The sequence below is a fragment of the Mycteria americana genome, chromosome 10 (assembly GCF_035582795.1).
Source record: "Mycteria americana isolate JAX WOST 10 ecotype Jacksonville Zoo and Gardens chromosome 10, USCA_MyAme_1.0, whole genome shotgun sequence".
Lineage (NCBI taxonomy): Eukaryota > Metazoa > Chordata > Aves > Ciconiiformes > Ciconiidae > Mycteria > Mycteria americana.
The window spans coordinates 17,784,343-17,810,418 of NC_134374.1; the positions used below are offsets into that span (position 1 = coordinate 17,784,343).

Sequence of the window (26,076 nt, forward strand, 5' to 3'; positions counted from 1 at the left end):
GCCGGTACCGGGGCGATGGCGGGGCCGGGGCCGGGGCCGGTGCTGGCGGCGGCGGCGGCGGGGCTGTGGGCGCGGGGGACGGCGGGCGGGGAGGTGTCGGCGGCGCGTCCCGGGGCGCTGGAGGAGGAGATCGTGTCGGAGAAGGCGGCGGAGGAGAGCCACCGGCAGGACAGCGCCAACCTGCTCGTCTTCATCCTGCTGCTCACCCTCACCATCCTCACTATCTGGCTCTTCAAGCACCGCCGCGCCCGCTTCCTCCACGAGACCGGCCTCGCCATGATCTACGGTGAGGGGCGCGGGCACCCCCACGCACGCCCCCCCCCGCACCCCCCCTCCGTGGGAAACCCGTGCGGCGAGGGAAGAGCGGGAGCGGCAGCGAGTGCCGCCCGCCCTGCCCCGAGCGCTGGGAGCCCCATCCAAACCAGTGCGCTGGGCCAACTGGAGCGCCCGGCTTGGCGCCCAGCCGCCCGCTTGCATGGCAGAGCGCCGTCCCCTTCGACTCGCGGGGCATGGCTCTGCCCCCCCGCACCCCCTCCCTGGCAGCCCCACGACGGCCAGAGGATGCTGCAAGTGCGGGCGCCGGCAGCGGGGACTGGCATCCCGCCATTCCCTGCTTCGGTGCCTGGTGGCCCCTTGCCGAGGGGCTACGGCAGGGCTTGTTTCGTGGACGTCCACGTGGGCGAAGGGGTGCGGGGATCCGGGGGGACACGCTACATCCCCTCCCAGATGCAGCCGGATGCTCCCGTCTCGCTGGGACGGCCACGCTGCGCGTCCCATCCCAGCTCACCCCGTGCTGGCCGTTATCTGGGTATTGCTGGAGGGAGGGTTTGTTGTTTTTGTAACCCTAGATATCGAGGGCTCTTGAGGGCAGCATTACTCCGAAATCTTTGGCGATGAGGAACTAGTTGGATTTTCCCAGGCGGCCTCGCAGGGCAGCTGCAGCACGAGTGGAGCTGGTGGGGTCGGGGGATACCACATGCCAAGCGGCCTCAAAACCACGTCACCGAGCACCAGCAAGTCCCACTTACCTGCTCCAGGGCTGAGAGTGGGGAGTTGGGGCAGCATAGACCAGGATTTGCACTGGTCGGGAGCCTTGCATCCCACATGCTGGGGCCAGAGGTTGTGTTTCCACCCTATGTTTAGAGCACCTGAACTTCCAGAAGCTGTCCAAGAAGAGTGGAGAGGCCATTTGGGGTGATGCTCCCACCCTCTGCTGTGCTCAGGGACCCGCAGGGCCAGCAGCCTTACGTCCTGCTGCTCGGGGACCTGTGCGCACAAGCTCCTACTTTTGGGGTTCCTCCTCCTGCTGAGACAGGACCTCACGGTGAGATGCCCCACATGTGTTCCCACAAGAAGTGGAGCGAGGCTGTAGGTCAGGGGAGCAGGTCTGTAGCTGGTTAGATTTGAATGGTGGCCTGTGATTTACTGAGGTGACATGGCCTCGTGAAGTGGCCAGAAGCATTGTATAGAGATGCCATACATGGCTCTGCCTGGGTTATCTAGCATGACTTGGAATTCAAAGTAGGACTGGGAGTTGTGCTGGAGGAGCGATTAACGCAGCCACGGATCCTTATCTAGACAAGATTTGTTGAGCTTAGGATTGAAAAGGTGTCTTCTGCTGAGCGCTGTGGTTAGTGTATCTTCCCTGTGCTGTCCTTGCCCTTGCTGGTTGTGGGTGGTGTGTGACCAAGCTTGGTCAGAGCCGCAACGTGGCCGATCCCCTGCCCAGCAGAAAGCTTTGTTCTGAAGGCTGTGACTTGACCCGTTTGGGCCATTGGCTTTTGTGATCCTAAGTTTCAGTCAATTGGAAATGTCCTTCCAGACGAAAGGGTGGAGACACTTGCGTCAGCCCAGGGGCACAAAATACTGGTCTGCCTTTTCAGATTCCTGCAAGCCACCGCTGAGGCGGGTGCAGGCACTGCTGTCCTCCTGCCCGGGGCAGGGGTGGTCACCTCCCCGTGATGGGAGCTGTGCTGTGGGAGCACGTGCTTCCAGCATGGAAGGTCTTCCTTCTCCTGCTGCCCCGGAGCTCGCCGACATGTGGACTTTATATTCCTTTCATGCTTTCAAACTTGCCCTTAACCTTGTTCTTCTTCTCCTGGAGTTTTCTTCTTCTTGGTCCTCTGTTCTCCCTGACCCACCTGAGTGCTCCTCTTGTTCTCAGAGGACAACCCGGGTCGTTTCGGTCTCCTGCCGATCCATAAAACGCATCTTTTCTGTCTGCTCTTTTGCAGACTGTGCTTAGAGAATTGCTGGTGAAATTGGTAACGTCACCCGTCTGGTCATGCAGAAAATCCTGAGTTTTTCCCTGCTATCAAGGCTTTTGGCATTTGCTTCTCAGGCTGTGACAGCTGCCATAGGAAAAGGGATGTGTAATTTCTCAAGGAGTGGTGAGATGCTGTTGTTTTACAGTGACAACTTAAAAGCTGCAGGGAGCAACGCAGGTACCGCTTCTGCTTCGCTGTCCCTGGCCCCTGGCGCTGCTTCAGCCCCTGCGATGCTTTCAGCCCTGGGAAAGTCCACTGAAAATGTGGAAGTGCTGCAGTAGGCAGGCTGCAAAACAGACCCTGAAATCTGGGGAAGAGAAGCAATTTGTAAAAGCTTGTCTTCTTCTAATTTAAAAAAAAAACCCAAAACTAACAACTAAGTGAAATAAAACTTTTGCATACATCTCTTCTTGCTGAAATACATCAGAGTTACCTTGGTGTCTGTGTTTTTCCTGTAAGTTACAAGCTCTTGCTCCGGGTGGATTTATATCTTACAAACGACACTGGCAGTTCAGAGCTGATGTTCAAGAGCTGGGCACAGACTGGAGTAATTTCACGGTGATAGACGATAGGTGTTTAGTAGCCTCTAAGCTTCATTTCAGTGTTTAAAATGAGGTTCCCACATCTGAGGTACTCAACATTTAGGATGATTAATTGAACAATTGTGTTTCAGTTATTCTCGGGGTCTGATGGTGGCTGTGGCGGGAGCTTCTCTAGAAGTTTAGTTTCCTTGTACTTGTTCCCACTTGGCCCCTGGATTGTGTACGTCTAAATTGCTTGCTGTCAGGATGTCTTCAGCCGCTCACTGTATTTTTCTTCCCTTTTGGTGTCCAGATTAATGCTTGCCTGGGGATCCTGTGTGCTTCCATTGTTGTTAAGTGCCTGAATGGTAATATATTAGTCTTCATTTAAAACCTTACCTCGGAAATGTTCAACAGCACCTAAAAAAAAAGCCCATGGGCTTTTGTTCTTTTTAATGAAGTTGGGAGAAATGCAATGAAAATAATCTCTTGCACTTTGCATAAAAGAACTCAATTAATTTACCAGCTTTGCCTTTAGCTTCTCTACTTCTTGCAGGCTTCGGCTGGCAGATTCCTCGGTGTCAGGTTCCCTCCGCTCTGCTCCCTTCCAGGGCTCAGTTTTGTAAAAGTTTTGGCTGCAAAAGCATGTCGATACTGGCGGAGCAGCTCACAGGTTGCTGCTAGAACGGCCCTTCAAGCGCCAAAAGAGTTTGAACCATTTCCGAAGAGACTGTCAGAGCAAGGAGGACTTACGTGGTCCCCTGGGCTTGGTCCAGGTAACCTGAGCCCAGGACTGGGTTTGGTGTCTGAAAAAACTTGGCATCTGAGTCAGGTTTGTCCCAGGTGCCTCCAGCAAGCATCTTAGGTGGGGAGCGTTGATTAGAGATCCACCATTGGGCAGGAGGGGCTGGTGGTGGGGTCATCTTAATGTTGGCAGAGTAATTGGCTTTAAGCAGAGTGGCAGCATGCTTTCCCTGCAAGTCTGATGGTATCTCAGCGTTGGGAGCTGCTGGCACATTGCTGGCTGGTTCGCACACCAAGAGCTCTTTGTGTGGATGTGTATTTGCATGTGGGTGTCTTTTCCTACCAAGGTCCAGAGAGCTCTGGGAGCCTCCCAGGCAGTGTGTTACAGGGCAAGACAAAATGCCTGATTTTTGGGGCCCCAAGCACAGCACTCTTGTCAGATATTGTAGGTTTATACGTCCCTTTTCCCTTATCCAGTTCCTGGCCAGAGTGGGAATTCGGCTGCGGCCGGCACATGGGGCCGGGAACAGCTGCCTGGGTAAGCGAGACGGCGAGGACGGGCAGGGGTGCTATCAGATGTAGCGCTGCTTTGGGAAGGGGATTAAGAGTGGAGAGGCGGGTGAGTCAGGATCCTTTCTGAATTCCCAGCAGCGACGTCTGTCTGTCCCTCCTGCCTCTCATCTCAAAGCGCTGAGCCTGGGCATTTAAAGGGGTCACTGGATGGGTTCCCAGCTGAGAAAAGACAGGCAGCTGCTGCTGCTGGAGGTTTCTGACTCCCACGTGAAGTTCTAGAATCAACTTTCTTTTTAAAAAAAGACTTTTTAAAAGCCACCTCAGGTAGCTCTGGAGGGCTGCAGAGCACGGTGTCCCTGGTGCTGCCTGCTCCGTAGGAGTGGAGGAGCAGTTGCAAGGGCAGGGGTAAATGAGCTCTCCAGTCTGGCTTTCCTCCCTTTCATTTGAATTCTCACTGTAACTGTTTAAAGCTGCTTAATAGTCATAAGCAGACGTAAATAACCCTCTGAAGCTCACTTTATCCCAGTGAAGAGTTTTGCTTGTCTCCCATGGTACCTCGGGGCTCATCATCTTCTGGGTGAAAGGAAACCTGGGTGTTTTGTCCTGCTGCTGTGGTGCCATGCACCCCCACCCCCGCCCCCGCCACACACTCATGCAAATACGTGCTGTGGCATCTCAGTGTTCTTGACATCCTTGCCTTCATTTCCATACTTTTATTTCCAGAACACTGGAAGATCACAGGAACAGAGGCTAGCAGAAAAGTAAGCAAAAGGACTCCTCTTTGGTGTCCCCTCTTAGTGATGCTGGTGGGAAAGCAGCTGTCAGATGCTCTGCACAGTGTGACATTCCCTGAAGCAGCTCTCCTTGCTGGAGCTGACTGAGCCTGGCTGTGCACTGAGGGGGACCTTTTCTGCTGCTGTCGGGGCGATTCTGAGCCAACAGCGCAGTGCAGGGTAAAGTCCAAAGCATGTGGTGAGCACATGGTCGACTGTACATGGCATAAAAGCATCGGTAGCTTTGCAAGAGCAGCTCAGCTGTGCTGCAGAAGTGCTGTATTTGACCAGGGACAGGGTTTTGGGTGCAGTTCCCGGGTCTGTCAGCCTGGTCCCTGAGATGAGCTACCTGTGTCACCGGTGTGATGGGTTAGCAGCGGTGAGTCTGTTTGCACCTGATTCTTCTGCCTCTGCTCATGGCCTGGATCTGTGCTTGGGTGGCCCTGCTGTGCTTGACATCCCCTGGGACGGGAGGTGGGGCTTTTCTTCTGGCTGTCAGCAAAATGAGTAAATCTCGTCCTGGAAAACTGCTGTCAAAGGAGGAGCAGGCAAAAAATGGGTGGCAGATTGGCAGCTGGCTGCAGGGGACGCTGTATGTGCCAGGGTCCTGCTGTCTCCCGCCTGGCCGTGGCAGAGCTCCTGCCCAGGCTCTGCTCCTGTGAGATGGTGGTGGAGGAAGAGTTTGGTGTTCCCTTTGGTTGGGGTTGTGCCCTGCCTGTAGGAAGGCACAGAGCAAGATCTTAATTAAGGCAACAGTAAAGAAGCAGGAGCGTCCTGGGAGGCAAATGGAGAAGCCTTCCGAGTGTTGCGGTCTCCATTTAGTTCCCACGTGTCTGAAAGCTTTTCATAAATGTGTGGTTCAGAGATGGGGTTAAGATCCAGGATTTCTGTGGCGGCTCAGCACTGCCTTAATCGAGTTTCCAAACCCTTTTGTGCTGAAGGCTACGTGGAAAGGTAGGGACATCTCTCCTCCCCAGCCTGCAGATGTCAAAAAGCTTTGCCAGGAGAGCACTCGGCACACCGTGTGGGTAAGGAGCCGGAGGAGCCTGCACTCTGTGAATGCCATTAATCTGGATGTGAGACCTCAGAGCGCAGCTCATCAGCTGTGCTGCAAATGAAGAGGGCCGTATAAATTGCTGACTTGCAAATTAACCCCACGATACTCCTGCGCAGCAGCTGAGCCGGAGGCAGCGTTGGCTCACGGGGCTGCCCTGGGGCTGCTGCTCATGGTGCAGAGCTGAAGCTTGCAGGGGGCGAGGAGCAGACCCAGGTGGTTGGCCTGGATTGGGAAACTTTCATGGTTTTTATAAAATGGGGATTGCCGCTGTGTGCTGCGAAAGCTCCCTGGTGCGGGAGGAGGCTGTATTGTGCTGCAGCGTCTTATGAAGGATGCTCACCATCCTCAAAGTGTTCATGATGGTTGCTTGGTACCTTTTTTGATCCCCTACAAAAATGAAGGGTTTCATGTATTTCTGTAGTGGCAAAACATGATGCCGTCAGGTTTCCAGGTGCAACATGCATAGTTTGGGCACACGTGAGCAGCGCATTGCCCAGGTCCCCAGCTATGTGCCAGCAATGCCAGGGTGCTCGCCCTAAGAAAACTAGTGTGCTGTCAATGTCGGCTGTTCGCTGCACTAGAGCGAGGGTCTGACTGATTGCTGGGTAATTAAAAGTCTGGAGGACCAGTCCATGCCTGTATTAGTCCGCATGAGCATGGAGCATTTGCATGGCTCACGGGAGGATGCGGATGGTTTAATATCACTCAGGCAATTATTTGGATGGTGGTTGTGCTCAGCAGCTGAGCAGAGGGTCAGGATCCTGGCGTGCCTGATGCTGAATCCATGCTCCAAGAGATCGTCCTGGCAATTTTCTGTGGCTTGTCTCACTGCTGCATGTCCCTCCCCAGGGGTCCTGGTTGGCGTGGTCCTGCGCTACGGCATCCACGTCCCCAGCGACGTCAACAACGTGACGCTGAGCTGCCAAGTGCAGACCAGTCCCGCCACGCTGCTGGTGAACGTCAGTGGAAAGTACTACGAGTACACCCTGAAGGGGGAAATCAGCGCCCAGGAGCTCAATAACGTCCAGGATAATGAGATGCTGAGAAAGGTAAGGGAGTCGGTGACTGGAGAGGTGAGCGATGCTCCCCACTCCCTCCATGGGGACAGTCCTGTATCTGCTGATTAAGTGATTTTTTTTTTTTTTTTTTTTTTTAAACTTTGGTCAGATTGTGATCAAATATAAATTATAAGTTGAATGCAATGTAATGAAACTTTAGTTTCAGCTGATCTTAATTTATGCTGTTTAGACTCCGAGCTGTGTCTCCCAAAGATCCTGAACACATCCTCAGCGGTCAGCTGACAGCATTTCATCTGGGCGGGGTACAGGGTTTCTTCCATATATTTTATATGACATTCTTATTTCTGTTTTGTCTTGCAAAGTCTTAACAAACCATTTTACTGTTGTGTTTTTTTTTTCCTTAACAGGTGACTTTTGATCCTGAAGTATTTTTCAACATTTTGCTTCCTCCAATTATATTTTATGCAGGCTACAGCTTGAAAAGGGTACGTGCCTTTACAGCGCCTACGTTTTTAGTTCCTCTGCCTCCAGAGCATGTTTAATACTTGAGAGTGCTTTAATGCTTGCTCAGCAGGCCAAGGCTGTGGAGCTAGGTACGGTTTTCCCCAGTACATGCAGGATTGTAGGAAGCAGGGCTGAGGGTGCCCCAGTCAGTCTCGTCCGTCCCTCTGCCCCGGGAAGGATCAGCAATTTCAACCATTTCCAGCACAGGTTTGCGCAGGGGTTTTTGAGGTCAGCTGGGCCATTTCAGCCATCCTTACTTTCAGAACATATAGGAGGGTGGGAAGGTTTTAGAAAGCAAGAGGTCTCTGAAATGCTGATTTGGAAGGAAAGGAAAATGATCCTGTTTAGCTTGTGGGAGAAGGAAGGAGGAATGCTGCAGGGTTAGGAAATCAGTTCCCAGGACCCAGCCCCTTATTAAAGGGGAACAGCCCCTTATTAACACAGGAACAGCCCCTTATTAAATACACGGGTACAAGAAAATGATATGTTCATGTTTATGGATGCTGCATTAACATCTGCTGGTCTGGCAGTGTACACCATTGTGCTGGGCACCGTTCTGCCGTGCTTGTCCAGCTCGTGATGTTTAAGCTAGGTGCAAGCTGCTACGGACACTGCGTGGGTGCCTGTGCAGGCTTGAAATAAATTGTTAGCAAAATATAATTCAGTTGTTTTTTTTTTCTCCTCCTTCTAGAGGCACTTCTTCAGAAACTTGGGATCCATCCTAGCATACGCTTTTCTCGGCACTGCAATTTCCTGCCTGGTGATCGGGTGAGTAGCTGGAGCTGGTCTGGTTCTTCCGTGGGGGTTTGAGCTGTGCTCGGAGACACTGCTCTGAGCCCGGACCTGTGGCTGCTAATCCCAGCCCTGAAAGACCACACAGGCTCTCTGCTACCGCTGCTCAGCAGCAGCTGTTTGCTATTGCTGTACTATTTACTGTTCAAACTTTCGCTGTGTGGACAGGGTGATTGCCGTCTAATTGCACAGTGCTTTCTCAGCATCCCATACAGAATAGTTACATACATGGCAAGGAAAGTTTCACACTTCTGTGAAGATTGTCTTGAAGAAACAGGCAGTAACTTCACATTATTGAAAGCACAGCCCTAACAAGCGTGAGACACAGGAGGGGCAGGATCGTAAACACGTCCTGTCCTTACTTGCTGGAAGCAGGTGCCTAGCGAGCACAGATTGTGTATCAGATATTTATCCCTGCGTGCAGAGGAAGCTAGATGATTCCTGCTCTGAATAGTAACACGCAGGCTGGCGCAGGGTGTTTTCCACTGGAGAGTCCAGTGGATTCAAGCAAACTCAGCATCCGCATTATCTGTTCCTCGCTGAAAGTTTTGGCCATTTCAAAGTCAGGCCAAGGTTATCCCACTGCAACATGCTCATGTGAAACGCTGCAAAATGATCGCAAGATGCCACAAGCCTGGATACTGCTTTTCTTTAGTGGTGTTATGCTTGTGGAGGATTTTCGGTCCCGGTTCCTCACCGGTGCCGTGTTTGTGGTCCGGTGCAGCCGGTGCTTTGGTGTGCGTGGTCTGGCACTTGCCTCCGAGACCATGGCCCTGGCACTTGCCTTCCAAACCAGGCTCAGCTCATCCACTACAGTTCTTCAGTGTTCTGGCATTTGGATAACTTTAGGGGTTAATCTGGCAAATTCAGGGGAGTTGAGCCCATTTGAATGTCATTTTCATTCACTGCAGAGATGAATAATTGCCTCTTCTAATCACCAGCTCTGTCGTGTATGGCTGTGTGGCACTGATGAAAGTCACTGGGCAGCTCGGGGGAGACTTCTACTTCACTGACTGCCTCCTGTTCGGTGCCATCGTATCGGCAACTGACCCAGGTATGTTAGATGGTTATTTTCCTCCTCATTTTACTCATTTGATCTGTTTTGAGTCGTGGTGAAGAGGGGAAGAAAGTCTGAACCCTGTGGAAGTTCCCTCTTTCTGAATTTTGGAGTTTATTTGCAACATTCCTAGAAGTCAAATTTGTCTCCATGCCTTCTTATTTCCTTCCAGTTATGTATACCTTCCAAACCTCTGCTTCCTAAGTCTTTGTTCGCAGTGAAGTCCTAGCAGTCTCTCTCTTGACTTCGCTGGGTTTTGGGACAGGTCCGCTGTGTTTCTGCCATCCTGTGCCAGTGGCTGATGCAGAACAAGATGTGTAATGTGGGGAGGGTTCAGTTGATAGTTTTAGTTTAGCTGATTTCCATTTGGGTGGGATTTTGGAAGGTGCTAATTTAATTGAAAGTTGATCTTAGTGAGCAGTACTGAGGACAGTAGTGACGGCTTGGTCTGCTGAAGCACTTTGTAAATCAAAACTATGAAAAACATGCCTTGTCCAACTGAATTTCACTTTGTTCATGATTACTTTTACATGGTAGCTGTTCAGTTGCGTGTTCCAGCTTCACCTAAAAACACAGGACCGCAGAAAGGCCTCTCCTTCCTCCTGCCCTTTGCTGAACAGGGCTTGAATTTCTTCCTTTGCAGCCTGGCTGCTACGTTTGAGACCAGTGTGGTGGGACTGGGGTTTGGCAGCGTTGTCCCCCCCCCTCCTCCCCCAACTACAGTAGCTTTGAGGGATCCTTTTAAATGCGGATATTGGTCAGTTTTGCATGGAAGGGAGAGATTGCATGCCTGGATAAGGCAAGTCTTCCGCCCTTTTGAAACAAGTGCCTGTGGCTGTCTTTCCAGATGAATTGGGACTTTTACCTGCTCATCTTAACAATGAGTCATTTCTGTTTTCAAAGGCAAAATGAGGAGCATTGTATGTATATGCATATATGCAAGAGTAATGCTGCAGAACATAACCTGCAGTACAACGTGGCAGTAGCCACATCTGTCTGCCAGGTGGAGATGCGAGATGTGCATTCCCCATGAGTTTTTAATAATTTATTTTTTATGTTTCCCTAAGATTTGCCAGCTATTGGTGTGGCTATTACTGCTGATATTTTTATTAAAAAAAACCCCAAAACCTTAAAAAATAAGGTAAAAAGATTTCCCAGCTTCTCTGAACGTGTCTTGGGTGGACGTGCGTTCAGGCCACTGCTTCCTTTAGTGGGGAGCTGTTCCCATGTAGCTGCGAGGTCAAGCATCCTCCCTGTAACTTAGCCGGAGTGTTGACATTGAGCAGGGGGCACCTTTGCAGAGCGGGGAGCACCTCACAGATGTGATGGCGGTGTGGTAGATCCGATGGCAGATGGGCAGAGGCCAGGCAAGGACCATAGGTAAAAGTAATGCTTAGAAATGCTGCAGATGAGCTGTTGGCGTTGTGTCCCTTCTTCAGGCTTCGAAATAGGAACAAGAAGATTTCACACTTAAAAATGGAGCGTTTCCCTGTGCATAAAGGGGTTAAACCCCTTCAGTGTGCACAGATGAGTCCCTGAATGCTGTTTTAAAGGACTTTCATAGAAGTTGATTGGAATTAGCTCAGCCCTCCGCAGCAGCCTGAGCTGTGCACGATGCACCGTGTGTTACATCTTGCTTGCTTTAGATGTTGTGATGTTTTTGCAAGGCTGATATGCAAAACCTGCTGCATTTTCATTATCTTCTTGGAGCTGCTGGATCACAGAAGGGCTTGAGGGTACTCTGATCTCTGCCACATGGCCATAAATCACAAGGAACCCCCAGGTGGGGTTTGAGCCAATGCCTGGCTTTTTCCAGTTAGGTCTGAAATGTTCACACATCTGTGCTGGCACTTCCAGTGTGTTAACCGGTGTTGAATCTGAGGATTTCTCTCAGAGTATCAGGGATGGAAGGAAACGACAGCCATCGTCATGGACAAGCCTGCATCCTCCTGGCCTTCTGCAGGTGGAGGAAGGCTCTCCCTGATGCTCTGAGCTAATGGCATCCCAAAAGCTGGGTGGCTAATGTCAGCGTGGTACTGTGGTCCAGCCCACGAGCTCAGACCCTCAGGAAGCTCAGAGCAGAGTTTGCTCATGTCTGCCAGCAAAAGACTTAATAGACCTAATGCCCAGGATGTGTTTTAGTAAAAGGAGGAGGAGGGAAATAATAAAGGAAATCCAAATCTGAAAGGGCAGAAGGAAGACTATCAGGGTGAGCACGGGGGGCGGCTGGCACCATCGCAGCAGAGTGGCACAGACGTGCAGGCAGGCAGCTTTCTAAAAAGGGGCGTTTTGTCTTTGATTACACCAAAATAACGGCACGTTTTTGAATGTCTCTCTATTTTTCTATTTGTCAGTGACTGTTCTTGCCATATTCCATGAACTCCAGGTTGATGTTGAGCTGTATGCCCTTCTCTTTGGCGAAAGCGTCCTCAATGATGCCGTTGCCATAGTGCTGTCTTCGTAAGTGTGTTCTGTTTTTATTTTTAATTGTTATGTATGTTACATGTCAGGTGTTGGGGGGAGCCACTCGGCCTTGCTCCTGTAAAATAGGAGCACTGGTATTTGCAAGAGCAGAGTTTTGTATTAAGTGTCCCCAAAAGCTGCAGTGACCTTCTGATGCATCTCCTCATTGCAGACCACAGCTTAGGATTGCGGTCGTCCTTACATCTTCCCCCTGCATGATGGATAGTTTTGTTTTGCTTTTATGGCCGGTTGACACAGCCAGAAGGAAGTTTTTATGTCCCTCTGAAATGGGAAAAGCATCGTGTCTGCTTTTCAGCCACAGGATCCCACTGAAACCCCTTGCTGATGGCTTTGCTCCTACCTGTCTTCCTTCCCATCCACAAATACCTGCGTTTGTTTAGGTGGAAATAGTTGGTAAGACAGCTGTTTCCTTTTTCTCCCCACTTTCCGTGCGTCAAGAAGATGCTATTTCTTACAGCCAGAGTTAATACTCTGGACTGAAAACATGGGAAACTTGCTGGCTTTCTAAAGAATGTTTTATATTCTTTAATATTTTATGTCCTCTGCACGTAGGACGTATTTTATCTGCATTTTCACTGTGTTGTCATCATGGGAATTTGTTTGGAAATATATAATATCTGCAATGGTGACAGGTTAATGTATAGCTAAGACTAATGCAGAAAATATTTCTGGAATACTTGTCACTCTGGCATGCTGGTTGCGTGGGTTTTACTGAGGTGGAGGCAGCAAGTAACATATTGTGAGCTGCGTATTGCCACCTGCATGTGTTGTATTTACTGAATTGAATGTTTCTGTTGAGGTTTCTGGAACTGTTTGTATTGCTTGCTCTGGCTTTTAATGCTGCATGTGTCACTGCTGGTGTGAGAGTAAATGCTGCACAGCCAGGTCATGTTTAAGAAGTGATCCTGAGTGGGGAGGAGATGGAATCTTCCAGCCTCTGCTGGGAGGTTCTGGGTGGGAGTGGACGGGTTCAGCATCAGAGTAATGACATTTGTGGTGGGTCTCTGCACACGTAGGGGACTGCAGTGTGCACGGTGATTTGCCTCTTGCACTGTTTCAGCACCAGCTTCGTAGCTGTTGCTCTGATTTCCTGCCTTCCTCTTTCCACAAGCTGAGCTCAATCCACCCCCCTTCCCCGAAATAAGATAATTTGCACCAAAACAGCAGCTCCGAGCTGCAGTCGGCAGCTATTTTGCCGCAAGGCTTTTGTATGGACTGGCCCAGCAGCATTCTGACTTCTCAAGGGCTTCTCAGCAGTTAAGCTGTACCCGTTTTAAAGCTTGCTGTGGTCTTTGTTTCCATGGTCACCATAAGCAGCGTAAGGCAGCCCTGGGCAGCACGGTGGGTATCGGTTGCTGCAAGTGTCTCAAGGACAGCCTTGAGTCACCTGGACACAACCACAGCTTGGGTGCAAGGTGGAGGTGAGGGCCTCTTGCTCCAGGGAGGAGAGCTCCTCCGAGAGCAGTCCAGAGCTCCTTTTCATGGTTCCCCTTTTTTAAATTTAGTTTGGCATTTGCCTGTTTCACAGCAGGGGCATAAGTGGGGGAACCGCATGGGGACGGTTCTGCTCCCACAAGCGGAAGACCTGCTCCCCAGTTAGGAGATGCAGGGGTGAGTTGGGAAGATGGGGAATTGGGTGGTTTCTGGGTGGGTGGGCTGTGTGGATGCTGCTGCCTGGGTGACAGCTGGTGGTGGGTGCTGCCTCATCCCAAGGGGTGAAGAGGGGCTCCAGCCACGGCCGGCCTCAAGAAGTGCCATCGGCTCCTTGTACATGGTGAAAGCGAGCGCTGTGGGCACCGTCTCCGCGCCGGGGGAGGATGAGGAGCCGGGGGCTGGCGCTGCCCCAGGCTGGGACTCCTCCACGGTTTCTGCCAGGAGCTCGGTGCCCCCCGAGGCTCCTCTCCTCTCTGCTTTCAGTCCCGGACAAATGTCCATTCCCATGCTTGGGGGGCAGGACGTGCCTTTCTGTTCCTGCCTCGTGCTATCCTGGCCTGGCCTGGCTTGGCGGCAGGGAACTGGTTGCAGGACAAAGAGGAATTGAACCCAGAACCGAAAGCCAGTGGGCAGTGAGGTGCTGGGGCTGCGGTTCATGAGCAGGGGGGTAAATGCAGCCGCAGGATCTCTACCTGCTTCTACCAAAGGGAGGTTTCAGAGGGGCTAAATGCCACAGGGAGCCCCATGGGCAGGGACAGGGGAAATAAAACACACAAAGGGCAGCTGGCAATAATGTCTTATTAGCGATGCAAAAAGCAAAACCAGAAGGAAAACTGTAATGGGTTAAAACACAAAACCAACATCCAAACAGTTGGTTATGGAGGGGAAATGAAACCAGTCTGGATTTAAAAAAAAAAAAACAACAAACCAAAACCCCAAACCCCAGAATAAGAGCACGTTGGTGAATGGGAAGTAGAGGATGGGATTGACAAAAGAAATTAAATCACAGGGAGAAATCTGTGGCTTGCAGTGTAAAAGACAATGCAGAAAAATGAAATGTTTTAAAAGCAGGGAAGTTTAGCAAGGGAAGTGACCTGTGACATGTTGGAAAGGGGAGGATTGTCATTTGTGTTGCAGAAAAATGTTGGTGTGTAGTTAGGGGAGAAAGCTGCAGGATGTGTGTGCGAGGCAGTAACTTTCTGTTCCAGCATAACCTGGGAGGTTAAACAGCAAATGTTTAAAGTTCACACCCAAGAGTTTTAACAGAGCCAGCTGAGGGATTGCTAACTAGGAAGTTAATGTTTTCGGTAAGTTTACATCGAAGAAAGCGATGTAAGAAGTTGATATTAAAATGGGATTTAGGAGATGGATAGGGGACCCCTGTATTTCAGCCTTTCCAAGTGAAACAGTGGAATGGCTGACGCAAGGCTCAGGAGTTAGGAGGGAGCAGATTCAGAGATGGGATCAGTGCGGCAGACCTATTTGCCATCTCATCACAAAAGTCTGTTGAAGTTTTGGTGGATGAAGATAATAGCATTGCTGTAGTGAACCGGCACTGTTCCGTTTGCCTTGCTACCCTGCGATACTTCACTTCAGAACTCGGAGCAGTGCAAAATCAATGTAGTGCACGTTAAATGCGGTAAAATGGCATAACTTTCAGTTCTCCAGAGGATATTCATATCAGCTGCCTCTGTGGAGTTGACAGAGAAATGTGGGCTTCCCACTTGAATGCTTTGTGGTCCCAGAGTGCCTGACTTTATAAGAGCTGCTGCCAAATCCCCAAAATACCATCATAAATGACGGACTGTCACCTAGCAAATGTATTTGCAGGAGATCATGCAAGAGATGGGCTTTGGTCTGATGCTGTCTAATATCTGGAAGGAGCAAATGCAGAGCCTTGCCTAGGAGGGGTGGATGAGCTGCAGAAAGCTGGCAAAGGGGATCCCAACATCCCTGGGACAGGGCGAGCGCACTGCTGCTGTGTGCTGCGAACGCAGGGAGATTCCAGTGTGGGACTCAGGTTTTGTCTCTCTGATTTCTCAGGCTCAGTGTTTGCAGCGGTCGTAGCACTTTGCAGATCTCACGTAGCACTGTGGAGGTGCCTCTGTCTCCAGACTAAGGACTGTTTTGTTCTTGTGTGTGCTTTTCCTCCCTCTTTCAGTTCAATTGTTGCATACCAGCCGGCAGGCGACAATAGCCACACGTTTGATGTCACAGCGATGTTCAAGTCCATTGGGATCTTCCTGGGTATATTCAGTGGATCTTTTGCAATGGGAGCAGCTACTGGAGTTGTGACAGCTTTAATATCCTTTTTGTTGTTTTTTTCCCAAGTGTTTGCATAACAGCTTCTTTTTTTTGCTGCGCTGCATCTCACCCAGATGCAGTGTTTGATTTTTTTGCCTAAATTAATGAAAGGCAGTGCCATAGCCTTTTTAGGGACGGGCTGTGTAGCGTTGCTGTGATGCACAACTGGATTTGATATGCTCTTAGCCTACAGTTTCTCTCCAAATTGTCCTTAACCATCTGCAACGTCACCAAGTTCACCAAACTTCGGGAGTTCCCGTTGCTGGAGACCGGCTTGTTTTTCTTGATGTCCTGGAGCACGTTCCTGCTGGCTGAAGCGTGTGGCTTTACAGGCAAGCTCCAGCCCAGCCCTGCGTCTGGGACGGAGATCTGGAGGGATGATGGGCCTGTTGAGTTTTGCTTCTCCCGGTATCGATTGCAGCCGGAGCTCTCCCTCTGCTTTCAGAAGTTTAATTATTCTGGGTTCTGGGGTTATTGCATTAAGTCCCCTGCACTATTGGCGTGCAGCTCAGCTCTCTCTTTGTGACTGGGAGTCTAATGTGATGTTCTGCTCCCCAGGTGTGGTGGCCGTACTATTCTGCGGGATCACGCAGGCCCATTATACCTATAACAACTTATCTACAGAGTCCCAACACAGAACTAAGCAGGTGAGAGCTCCTCAGCCTCCTTCAGCCTCTCTGAATTTCAAGCTCAATATTTTTCCTTCCCTCTAGCCAGAATTAGGTGCATCTGTCTTTTTACTAGGATGGATTTTACTAGGGTTGCTTCTGCAGAAGTGTTTATTGCGTGATGGATGGGCTAACATGTTTTTCTTGTTAAACCTATGTCATGTCTAACTTGCTTTTAATTTGTTTTTTTCTTTCAGTTGTTTGAGCTTCTGAATTTCTTGGCAGAAAACTTCATCTTCTCCTACATGGGACTTGCACTGTTCACCTTCCAGAACCATGTCTTTAACCCTACCTTCGTGGTGGGGGCTTTTGTATCCTTTGGAGCCCATTTTATAAGACCAAAAAAGAAAGGGAGAGGTGTCTTATTCCCAATTTGTGTTTTTCATTCAAATGTGTGGGGTTTTTTTTCTCAGTCAGTCTAGCTTTATTTTTAAAAGGGGATTTCTCCTGTGTAGTGGTGCCTTTGCTGGTTATTTTAAGAAGATGGAGATTATTTTCCCAGCTTTTCTGTTTTTTTTTTTCTTCCCCCTGTCTTGTCTCCTTTCACGGGCATTCAAATCAGCTGCTGCAGGGATGCGGCGTTCGATGTGAACGTGGTGCTGAAGCACCAGGCCTCGTCACGTGGCAGCGTGGCACCAGGAGTGGCTTTGCAAGTGGAGACTGCCTGGTATAGGCATTTATTTCCTCTTTTCTCTGCTATTCCATTTGGTTGACCCTGAAAAAAGCCTTTTTTTCTGTCAAATAGCACAGTTAAAGCTACAGTAGATGCCTCTGAATGATGTCATGAGAAAGGATTTCCCCTTCTGCAGGCTGATGCTAACTGAAACAAACTATCGGCCCTGGTATGTCTCAGAAAAACAAGGATTTTGAAGGAATTTTTTTCATCTCACAGGGAAGCCGGTTCAGATGTGCGGAATTATTTTCACCCTTTGCAATGAAGCAGGCTTATACCAATAAATAAAATGTTGTTATCTTTGCCAGTGCAGGCGCATGGGTTTGCAGTGGGGTCTGCCGAATTTCCCTGATGAGCTTTTTCAGGGCTGCAGTGGAGTAAAGGGAGCAAAGAGCAGGGAAATGCCGTTTGGGTGGTTAGATTGAAATTTCGTGCTGTGCCTCTTCAGTAGGAACTGGCTAACTCGCTGATGAAATAGCTCATTCATGAGAGAGATCATGAAATACGTCTCTTATGCAAATTCATGATGTTCAGGAAAGAACATAAAAGCTGGAAGCATTTTCCATATTATTCAAGGCTGCGCTGAATACTGGCTTCAGGATTATTTTTGCCATCTGGGTGCTGTATTAAAGGACACAGCTTCAAAGATAAAAAGCAATATGAAGGGGCTGGTGATTCTTGTATCTCTCAGGCTATGAAAACAGAAAGAGTATTAGGGTTTTTTTTTTTCCTTCTCAACTGCTGCTGCTTTCATTTTGCTGAATAATCTTTGGGAACGGGACTTGGCTTAAAGCTTCAAACCCAGCTGTGAAGTGTGGCGTGCCGGGGAATATCAGAGGGGTAGCTGTGGTAGCTGTGATAACTTGAGCTTCGCAGAGGACAAATAATTCTTGGGGTGGAAAATGGACCTGGCAGGGGAGAGCATACAGTGGGAAATGGTGGTTTTTCTCTCCTCTCACTTGTCTAACCTGCCCTCTCATCATTTCCCTTGTTTATTTGTGCTTGTCTCTGTATGATATTCCTGAATTGCAATGCGTCCTTTGCTTCGGTGAGGCAGTAGCATGCTCTTTCCACACTGCTGTAGCACTCAGATCTGGGTTATTATCTTTGCATCCAGAGGACTGGTGTTTCTGAGGCTCCCCAGTGTTTCCGTCAGGTAGTAGAAATTGGCTCTGTGTGCAGAGGTGGGATGCGATGGGAGACATAGGAAGAGCAATTTCCTTAACGTGTGCAAATACAGCTTGCTATCTTCCTAGGAAGAGCTGCCAATATTTACCCACTGTCATTTTTACTGAATTTGGGGAGAAGAAATAAGATCGGAACAAATTTACAGCATATGATGATGTTTGCTGGTACGTTATCGCATCCTTGCCTCCGACTATGTGGCCCATCTGCACTTCCTTGCCCCCGAGTGCCTGGAAATATTCCTTATTCAACTCTAAATCTCTTACGGGCAGTGACTGGAGAAGAGGCTGGGCAGAAAAGGGCTCCCTTAGGCCCAGTGGTGTGAATGCCTTGGTTTTGAGATGTAGGAGTGAGCTCCTCCTGCCCTGTGCTTGAGTGCATGGTGTGGGGCAGGAGGAGGGTTTGCCTTTCTGGACTGGGAAAGAGTGGTGATAACCCCAGCTTTCACAGCGTATGCTGTGAAATCGTCACTGTTAAAGCACTGTGGTCTCCTCCTCAGAGGGACAGGACCGCACATGGGGCAGCATGATGTAAATCCCGGGTGGGGAAGCCTGCAGTGGGGGTGGCTGCCTGTGCCTTGGGCTAACACAGCTCCTCCACTGTCCCTTCCCTGGCAGGGCTGCGAGGAGCCATGGCATTCGCCTTGGCCATCCGTGACACGGCCACCTACGCCCGGCAGATGATGTTCAGCACGACGCTCCTCATCGTCTTCTTTACGGTGTGGGTTTTCGGCGGGGGCACCACGGCCATGCTGTCCTGCCTGAATATCCGGTGAGTGCGGCGTGAGTGGGGCTCTCCTGGTGCAGCACGTCCTCTCCCTCATCCCACTCTTACGTTAAGGTGCTCGGTTTTAAGACACGAGAGGAAGAGCACGTCCTTCCCCCTGAACCACGGTGCCTACCCCCTTGGTATTGCTTGCCCTAACCCTGTGCTCGTTTCCTCCTCTGCAGAGTCGGTGTGGACGCGGATCAGGAGAATGTGGTGAGTGTGGTGCCGCTGGGCAGCCTCTGTAGAGGAATTTGTGCTGTGCTCCTTGGTGCAGGGGTTACGTTGGAGACCCTGTGAATGCCCGTCTGTGCTGCGTTCCCTTCCAGCTGTAGGAGGGTTTTTAGCTACTCTGGTGAAAGAGTTTGCAGTCAGTGGGAGTCGTGGCTTTTCTGTGCTCTCTGTGGTTATAATGAGGCTTGCTTTTATTGAGTTGGAAAGAAGGGCATAGAAGTAATGCTGGACTGTTTAGTCAGTCCACATTACTGCTGCAATAGATTCATTCTCTCCCTTGCTGGGTGTGAAATAAATAGCAAAATGCGCATGACATGGAGGCTGTCTGCCTCATCCCAGCATCCAGGGCAGTACAGAAACGCCATTTACTGACTCATTTTATGTAGCATTTTCTGTCCCACTTTTACTCATGAGTATCCTCAACCTCTCTTTTGCCCCCATGTTTCCTGTGGGCAGTTATGTGGCAGCCCGGGAACCACTGACTGCACTGAGATAAATGCTGGAGCCCTGCGGTGTTGGGAGTTTTCCTGCCTGGTAGCCCTGAGCTGTCTCGCTCGTGCATCTGCAGCCCGGTCGTGCTGTGGCTGTGGCTCTACTTGATTTCAGTGTGGGTTCTGCACCTTGGAGGTTCATTTTATTCAGAGCCATTTATTGGGCTGTTCACCTCCTGGAGAGAAAGCGTCAAATGCTAAAGGCAGCCCAGAGCCATAAATCTGAATGCCAAATTTCTGTGAAATATGTAACTGTATTCATAGTCCCCTCCAAACAGTTTTATATTTTTTCTTGGACTAAAAGGAAGCCAGGAGTCCCCATAACACGCGATTATTTGCATACAAAAATCTCAGGAGAGATTTGATGGAGGTTGGACCTGTCAGTCACTATTAAATGTGATGTCTGGATGCAGCTGCTGGCTCCAAGGCACTTTAAACCTTGAGGCCAGAAACTGGAAGGCTCTAGCAGAAAAATGGTCACTCTGTGCTTTGATACCACCTCCCTAAGGCTGTTGTACACTGCTAAATGCAGTGCTGGAAGCACCTTCGGCCTGTCATGGTGTGAATGTCCTTATACTCGCTGCAACACAAAGGTTTCTTCTGAAGAGGCAGTGGGAAGGTGTGTGTTTTCTTACGTGCCCCTGGGGATAACCCCGTGCCCTGTGGGGGCTCCTGGCCCTGATCCAGGCCGTGGCACGTTGCCTGCTGCTGCTTAATGTTTTGCTCTCCTGCAGGGCGTCCCGGAGAGCGAGAGGAGGAGTACGAAGGCAGAAAGCGCCTGGCTCTTCCGCATGTGGTACAACTTCGATCACAAGTATCCTTCAATGGCAGTCAGTGCATGCCGTGCCAAATCCTGTCTGCCCGAGCATCTCTGTTGACTTGGAGCGTGATTCTCTTCCCGCTTAGCAGAGGAGCCAGCGTTTGCTTTCCTGTCACACTGCTGGTTTTTGATCTGCATCTCCTCGTGTCTGTGGCTGCGAGAAATGACCATTTCCACCTACTGTTAACTGGGAATGCAGCAGTAGCTCAGTTCAAAGCTGGGCTCTCCAAGGCTGGAAGCCCAGGGGGTCCCTGATCCCTGTGGCAGGTGGGCAGGAAGGGCCGGGGGTCTTCTCATTTGTAGCCCTCTTGCTAGATCTGTGCCTCTCCTCCCTTGCAAATGCTTACCATGAATTAGTGGAGGAGTGATTTGCCAGGCTGAGAGGCACAGAATGATGGGACAAGTGATGCTGCTAAGCCTTTTCTTACCGGGACTGTGTCCTGGTCTGCTCATGTCTTGCTGTGTTTGGTTGTACTCACATTGCTCATCCCTATAATTTTTGTGCTTCCAGGGACCTGTGTTTATTTCCTTCCTGTGATTTCCTTGAGACACCAAGTCCCTACCAACACGATCCTATTCCTCTTTCTTCCTTAACCCGCTCTGTAGCTATCTAAAGCCTCTGCTGACGCACAGCGGTCCTCCTCTGACAACCACGCTCCCGGGGTGCTGTGGGCCTATTGCCCGGTGCCTGACGAGTCCTCAGGCGTACGAAGTGAGTCCATTGGTGTCCGTGGAGTTTGATGTGTTTACATTTCTGTCTAGCTTTTGGATGCTGCTCTGCAGCATTGAGCTGGGAGCCTGGGGGGCGGTCAGATACTGGGGCTGATGGATGAGCTAATTCCTCTGAGCATTTTGCTTTTCCAGCTGACTGTTTGGTCATGAAGGGACTCGTGGTGTATTCATGGTGGTTCCTCAGTGACTGGCTCAAGGAAGCTGTCACAGGTGTCCTTCCCCAGGCACAGCTGGGAGGACACACAATTTCCCCATCCCTTGCTTTCTTCCAGCCTTGCAGCTGAGCCGTTCCTGCAGCCCCTTCAGCTGCATCACTTGCAACTGAAAAGGCTGCCAGCATCTGAACCAGGGCTGATTTTCTCCTGAAATGGTAAAGAGCCCTTGTTTGAGCAGCCCGGAGGGGCAGGGTGGTGACCAGCAGCTTTGGAGAGCCCGTAGGCAGTGACCTCTTCCACCATTGCTGCAGAGCCTGTGTGCACCCGTGCTCTTCGAGGAGCTGGGTTTGCTGGTCAGGTTTGGCCTCCCATGGCTCTGCAGGTGGCTGGTGCCAGCATGGCTCTCCGGCAGGGCCGCAGCACTCAGGGCATTGCCGTGCCCAGGAGACCCTTGCAGCAGCAGCTCTCTGTGGCAGGAGAGCTCTTTTCTTGCCCTGCCTGCAAAGTATCAGCATCAAGTTCCCTGCACAAAACAGAGATGGCCCTGATGGGTCAGCAATGTGATTCCTGTGGTCATGGGTATTTCAGTCCAGTCAAAGCCACTCAAAACTGCATTCCCCATGTATCTGGCTGTGGCCTCAGAAAAAAGAGCTGAGAGCTCTTTTAGGCAGAGAAGTTAGTGTGTTGTGTGAGTCTCCTGGGCTCAGAGATGTGTGTGTGGCACGTCTGGTTATGGTCACAGTGCAGGCGAGTCTGTGATTCGGTGCCTCTATCTGCTCATTCACCGCCATCGTGCAATTTCAAACATAGCTATTCAGGAAGAGTTAAACAGCACTTTCCTCCTGTTTGTTGTCCAGAATCAAGAGCAGCTGAAGGACGATGACTCTGACCTCATTTTGAACGACGGGGACATCAGTCTGACCTATGGGGATTCCACTGTCAACACCGACTCTGTCGCATCCAGCGGCACGTCGCGGCGGTTTGTGGGAAACAGCTCTGAAGACGCGCTCGATCGGGAGCTTGCTTTTGGGGACCATGAACTCGTAATCCGGGGAACGCGCCTGGTCCTTCCCATGGACGATTCGGAGCCACCATCAAACGTCCTGGATAACGCAAGACATGGTCCAGCATAAGGTTGCTCGGTTTAATTGACAGTAATATTTGCATATATGATCAAGAAATATGTACTACCTAAAGTCTAATGCATGTCTCAAAATGTCTAAGCTGTATAAATATTATTTATATGGTGTCAGAAGAATATAAATATTCTCTGCCAAGCACTTGTAAAGAACAAGCTGCAAATTTAAGTTAAAAACTGTGTTGACTGCACTGTGTAGGGTGGAACTGTTTTAGCGTAAGAGTCTTTTGCACACAGTGAGCTTCTTTAATCTGTGATTTGACAAAGGGTTTAGTTCCCAGCGGGGTAAGTAAAGGAGCCAATTCCCTGTTCATCCTTTGAGCCTGCGAGAGGAGGGTAGGGAGGTGCTGGCGAGCAGTGGAAATCGCTTTCCATTCAGATGAGGATTGGGGATTTTTTTGTCTCTGATCTTTGGATAGTCACATTTGAAATATCAGCGAAAGATCTGCCCACAGATCCTCTTGCTGGGCAGCGGCCGGTGATTAACTTGTTTGCTTTGTGGGAACCTAAGCTGGGACCTGGAGACTTTCTGCTTTTTAATGCCTCTCTGCCCAAGCCCTGCTATAGTGGGCTAGCGGCAGGCACCGGCCAAAGCTGATAGCAAGGACTGCGCGTGTCTGGCTGCTCGGATGGGAGCAGGATGGTTTGTGTCTGTAGTCATGTTTAGGAGAAGGAGGTGATCCCACAGAAACTATACCAGGTGTGCACAGATTTTAGGGCTGAATCCATCTTTGTTGTGGCTCAAGCAGCTTTCTAGAACCAGCCATCAAATCCTCAATTGGCAACTAAATTTCACATTTGGGAAGTGACCATGTCTTTGTGTGAGTGAATCCCTTCTCCTGCAGTCACGGACGTAGCTGAGATGTGCAGAGCTACCGCAGTTGCACGTGGGGCCGTGGAGTCCGGCCAGCCTCGAACACAAGCTTTACAGCTACAGATTGACACGGTATCTCCGGACCTCTCCAGAGGTATTGAGCATCTGGATGGTACTGAAGGGGAGTTGTCCGTCCATCCTCCTGTATAGTAAAAAATCATTGCACTTTGTTTAATAACTCCTTAGCATGCTGTGTGTCTGTAATCCCCACCCGATCTCTCTCATGTCTCTTACCATTTAATGAGAAATGTTTGCGAGTTGATTTTTTTTTTTAATTTTAATTTTTATTTTCCAAGGAAGAGCACAGAACAATTTACAATTTCACACTAGTGTTAAAGGATTTACTCTGTAGTTATGGGAATGGCTAGAGGTGCAGTGAAATTGTTAACCCTGACATCCTTCTTTTTCTCCTGAAAAGGGGAGAATCACAGAAATTTACTGTATGTAATTTTATTGTCTATTTTAGCTGCAGTTTTGCTATACAAACCTTCCAGGGTTACCGGTGCACTACAGGCCCGTTCTGGAGTTAACCCTCTCCAGAGGGCTTAAACAGAGGTGTTTAAAAAGAGAATATATGAAAAAGAGCCGGGTGAGTCTCAGCGCTCACAGCTCCCATTAGTTTTCCTTGGAACAAACTCTGCATCTGTCAGGATCTGACCCTGAGACCTCAGAGCAGCTTCCCCATGTGTTTTCCCCAGCACCACCTGAGAGCTGGAGGAGACAGGAAATACTGATATTTTGAGTGTATATGTATAGTTGAGAAAATAAATTTAAACTTTTTTTTTTTCATTTTCTCAGGTCTAAGTAACATTGCCTTAAATTTATGGATGTGAAACTACTTATTTTGGCAGTTTATCCCCAAGAAAATGCGTTCTTTTTCCTTCTGAGCAAAATGTATAAGTGTTGCCACAGGACTCCCCTAGAAGGGGGGTAACGCTCTGTATTTAGATAGGGCATCTTCCTTGCACCGGTAAATGGCAGTCTCGCTGTTAACGTAGCTGTTGGATTAGCGCTAGCCTCTTTGTTTCCTGCTATGCAGGAATTCCATAAAGTGTGCATTTTATATGATGTCTGTAACTTAACTTCATGTGTTTAAAAAAAAAAAAAAAAGGAAAAAAAAAGTAGATACCCGTTGACTTTAGGTTTACTGCATTACTTCTACATCCTGTTTTTTGTTTGTTTTGCCTTTTTGAAGAGGTATGATAAACAACTACCTCTTGTTTTTTCCTGTATAATCTGACTATGAATTCAGTTTACAAAGCTGGCACTGGTGCAGCCGGAGGTGCAGAACAGTTCTGCTCCCCCTGAAAGCCCATGGTCCCATCGCCAGGCCCCATGCACCAGTGCAGTGCAGGGCTCCTTCCCAGGCAATCCCCAGCTGAGGTGCAAATTTGCAGCCGAGCGCTGCGAAATGGCCACAGAGTAGTGTTTTACCATAGCCTTGGTAGCATTCCTCTTTCTCTGACCCTTTGACTTCAGTAATTTATCCACTCTCTTTAAGCTTGCCAACACATTACCGTAAGCATCAGCTTTTGACGACAGTGACAGTTCAGTTAGTACATTAAAGAAAAAAAAAAGTTAACAAATGATTATTTTATGGGTTACCTGTGAACTCGTATGATCCATACATAATATAACCAGGACTGTTTTGAATAGTCTTGGTGAATGAATGAATCTAAGCTGAAATTCAGGAGTGATTTAATAAATGACTCAGATTCATCCTCAGCTGATTATTTTCTTTGTCCTGCTGCAGCAGAGAATACACGAGTGCCTGGGTTTCAGACGCAGAGCCCTGATGGCTTGCGTGCTGCAGATGAAGTTAAGGGTACCTTGGAGAATTGGGCCCTGAGACCTTTTGCCAAATAGGTAAGATAGCCCCGAGGAGGCAGTTTACAGCTCCCACAGAGATTTAGAGAAGGTGCCCTTCTTCTGTAAATTGAATTTTCATGGGTTTTGCACATGAAAAAGCATTGTAGGTAAAGTTACGATTTGTACTAGTACTGTCGATTTGTGTGGTAATGACATTAACTCCGTAGCTGTGGTGTTTGTGCAGCTGATCTGTGATAGCTGATGATCACTATTGGACCTTCTGTTTACACTGACTAAATCCTTTACTGTTGCGTTGTACTGTGAAAGAAGGATTATGGGCCTATAAAAGATTTTTTTTTTTTTTTCCTGGAATTGTGTGTACCGTTTCATTAATTCACACAGAAATAAATCTGTAGCAAAGTGACGACGTGCCACTTGACCTTCTCAGACTAGTTTGTTCACGGCCTTTGGCCAACGGGTAAGGCAGCAGCCATGGATGCAGATGCTGAACCCCGTGGGCTGGAGGGGCCATCCTCCCTTGCAGGAACAGGCATTGGGGAGCGGAGAGATGCTGATGTCTGCTAAAAGCCCCTGCAGCTCCCGGGCTCCTCCATGAATAGCAAAACCCAGCTGGGGTAGTGCTGCTCACTCACACAGGTCCTGGGGTGGTGGGTGGACCTGCGCAAGAGGCATCACTATGGGGTGTTTGCAAAATTGAGGCTCCTGAGCTTTCCTGGGCTTTTGTGTCCCGTGTTTTTGTTGAATTTGCAGTTGGGCTCGTGCCAGCTGCTCTGCCGTCCTTTGGAAGCGATTCTGCCCTCCATCTCCGGTCTGTACCATTTTTTTGGTGCTATGTGCTGTCGGAGCAGCTGAAGAAGTTTGTTGTTCAAATGCTTTACAATCCTTCAATATAGAGGGCATCTTGGAAACTTCAGGAATCTGTTTTTGAGAGTTTTGATTCACAAAGGACAACCTTCACCTTTCAAAAGGTATTAAAAGTACATTCTTCGTAGCTCTGTATCGCTGCGGGAGGCTAGCCCCTGAAACCTAGTTAAACACGCTT

At 49.5% G+C, this 26,076-nt stretch overlaps 1 protein-coding gene across 1 annotated transcript; it reads left to right on the forward strand.

The window, feature by feature from the left end:
* On the forward strand, positions 1-25,433 carry SLC9A6 (solute carrier family 9 member A6). Its single transcript, XM_075513529.1, has 16 exons — positions 1-286; positions 6,725-6,924; positions 7,302-7,379; positions 8,090-8,166; positions 9,132-9,244; positions 11,602-11,707; positions 15,327-15,473; positions 15,701-15,801; positions 16,028-16,116; positions 16,335-16,448; positions 18,051-18,162; positions 18,613-18,766; positions 18,946-18,976; positions 20,220-20,299; positions 20,912-21,017; positions 22,050-25,433. Exons 1-16 carry the CDS (start codon positions 16-18, stop codon positions 22,323-22,325), a joined length of 2,055 nt encoding a protein of 684 aa, XP_075369644.1. The 5' UTR covers positions 1-15; the 3' UTR covers positions 22,326-25,433.
* The last annotated feature ends 643 nt before the right edge of the window (positions 25,434-26,076 follow it).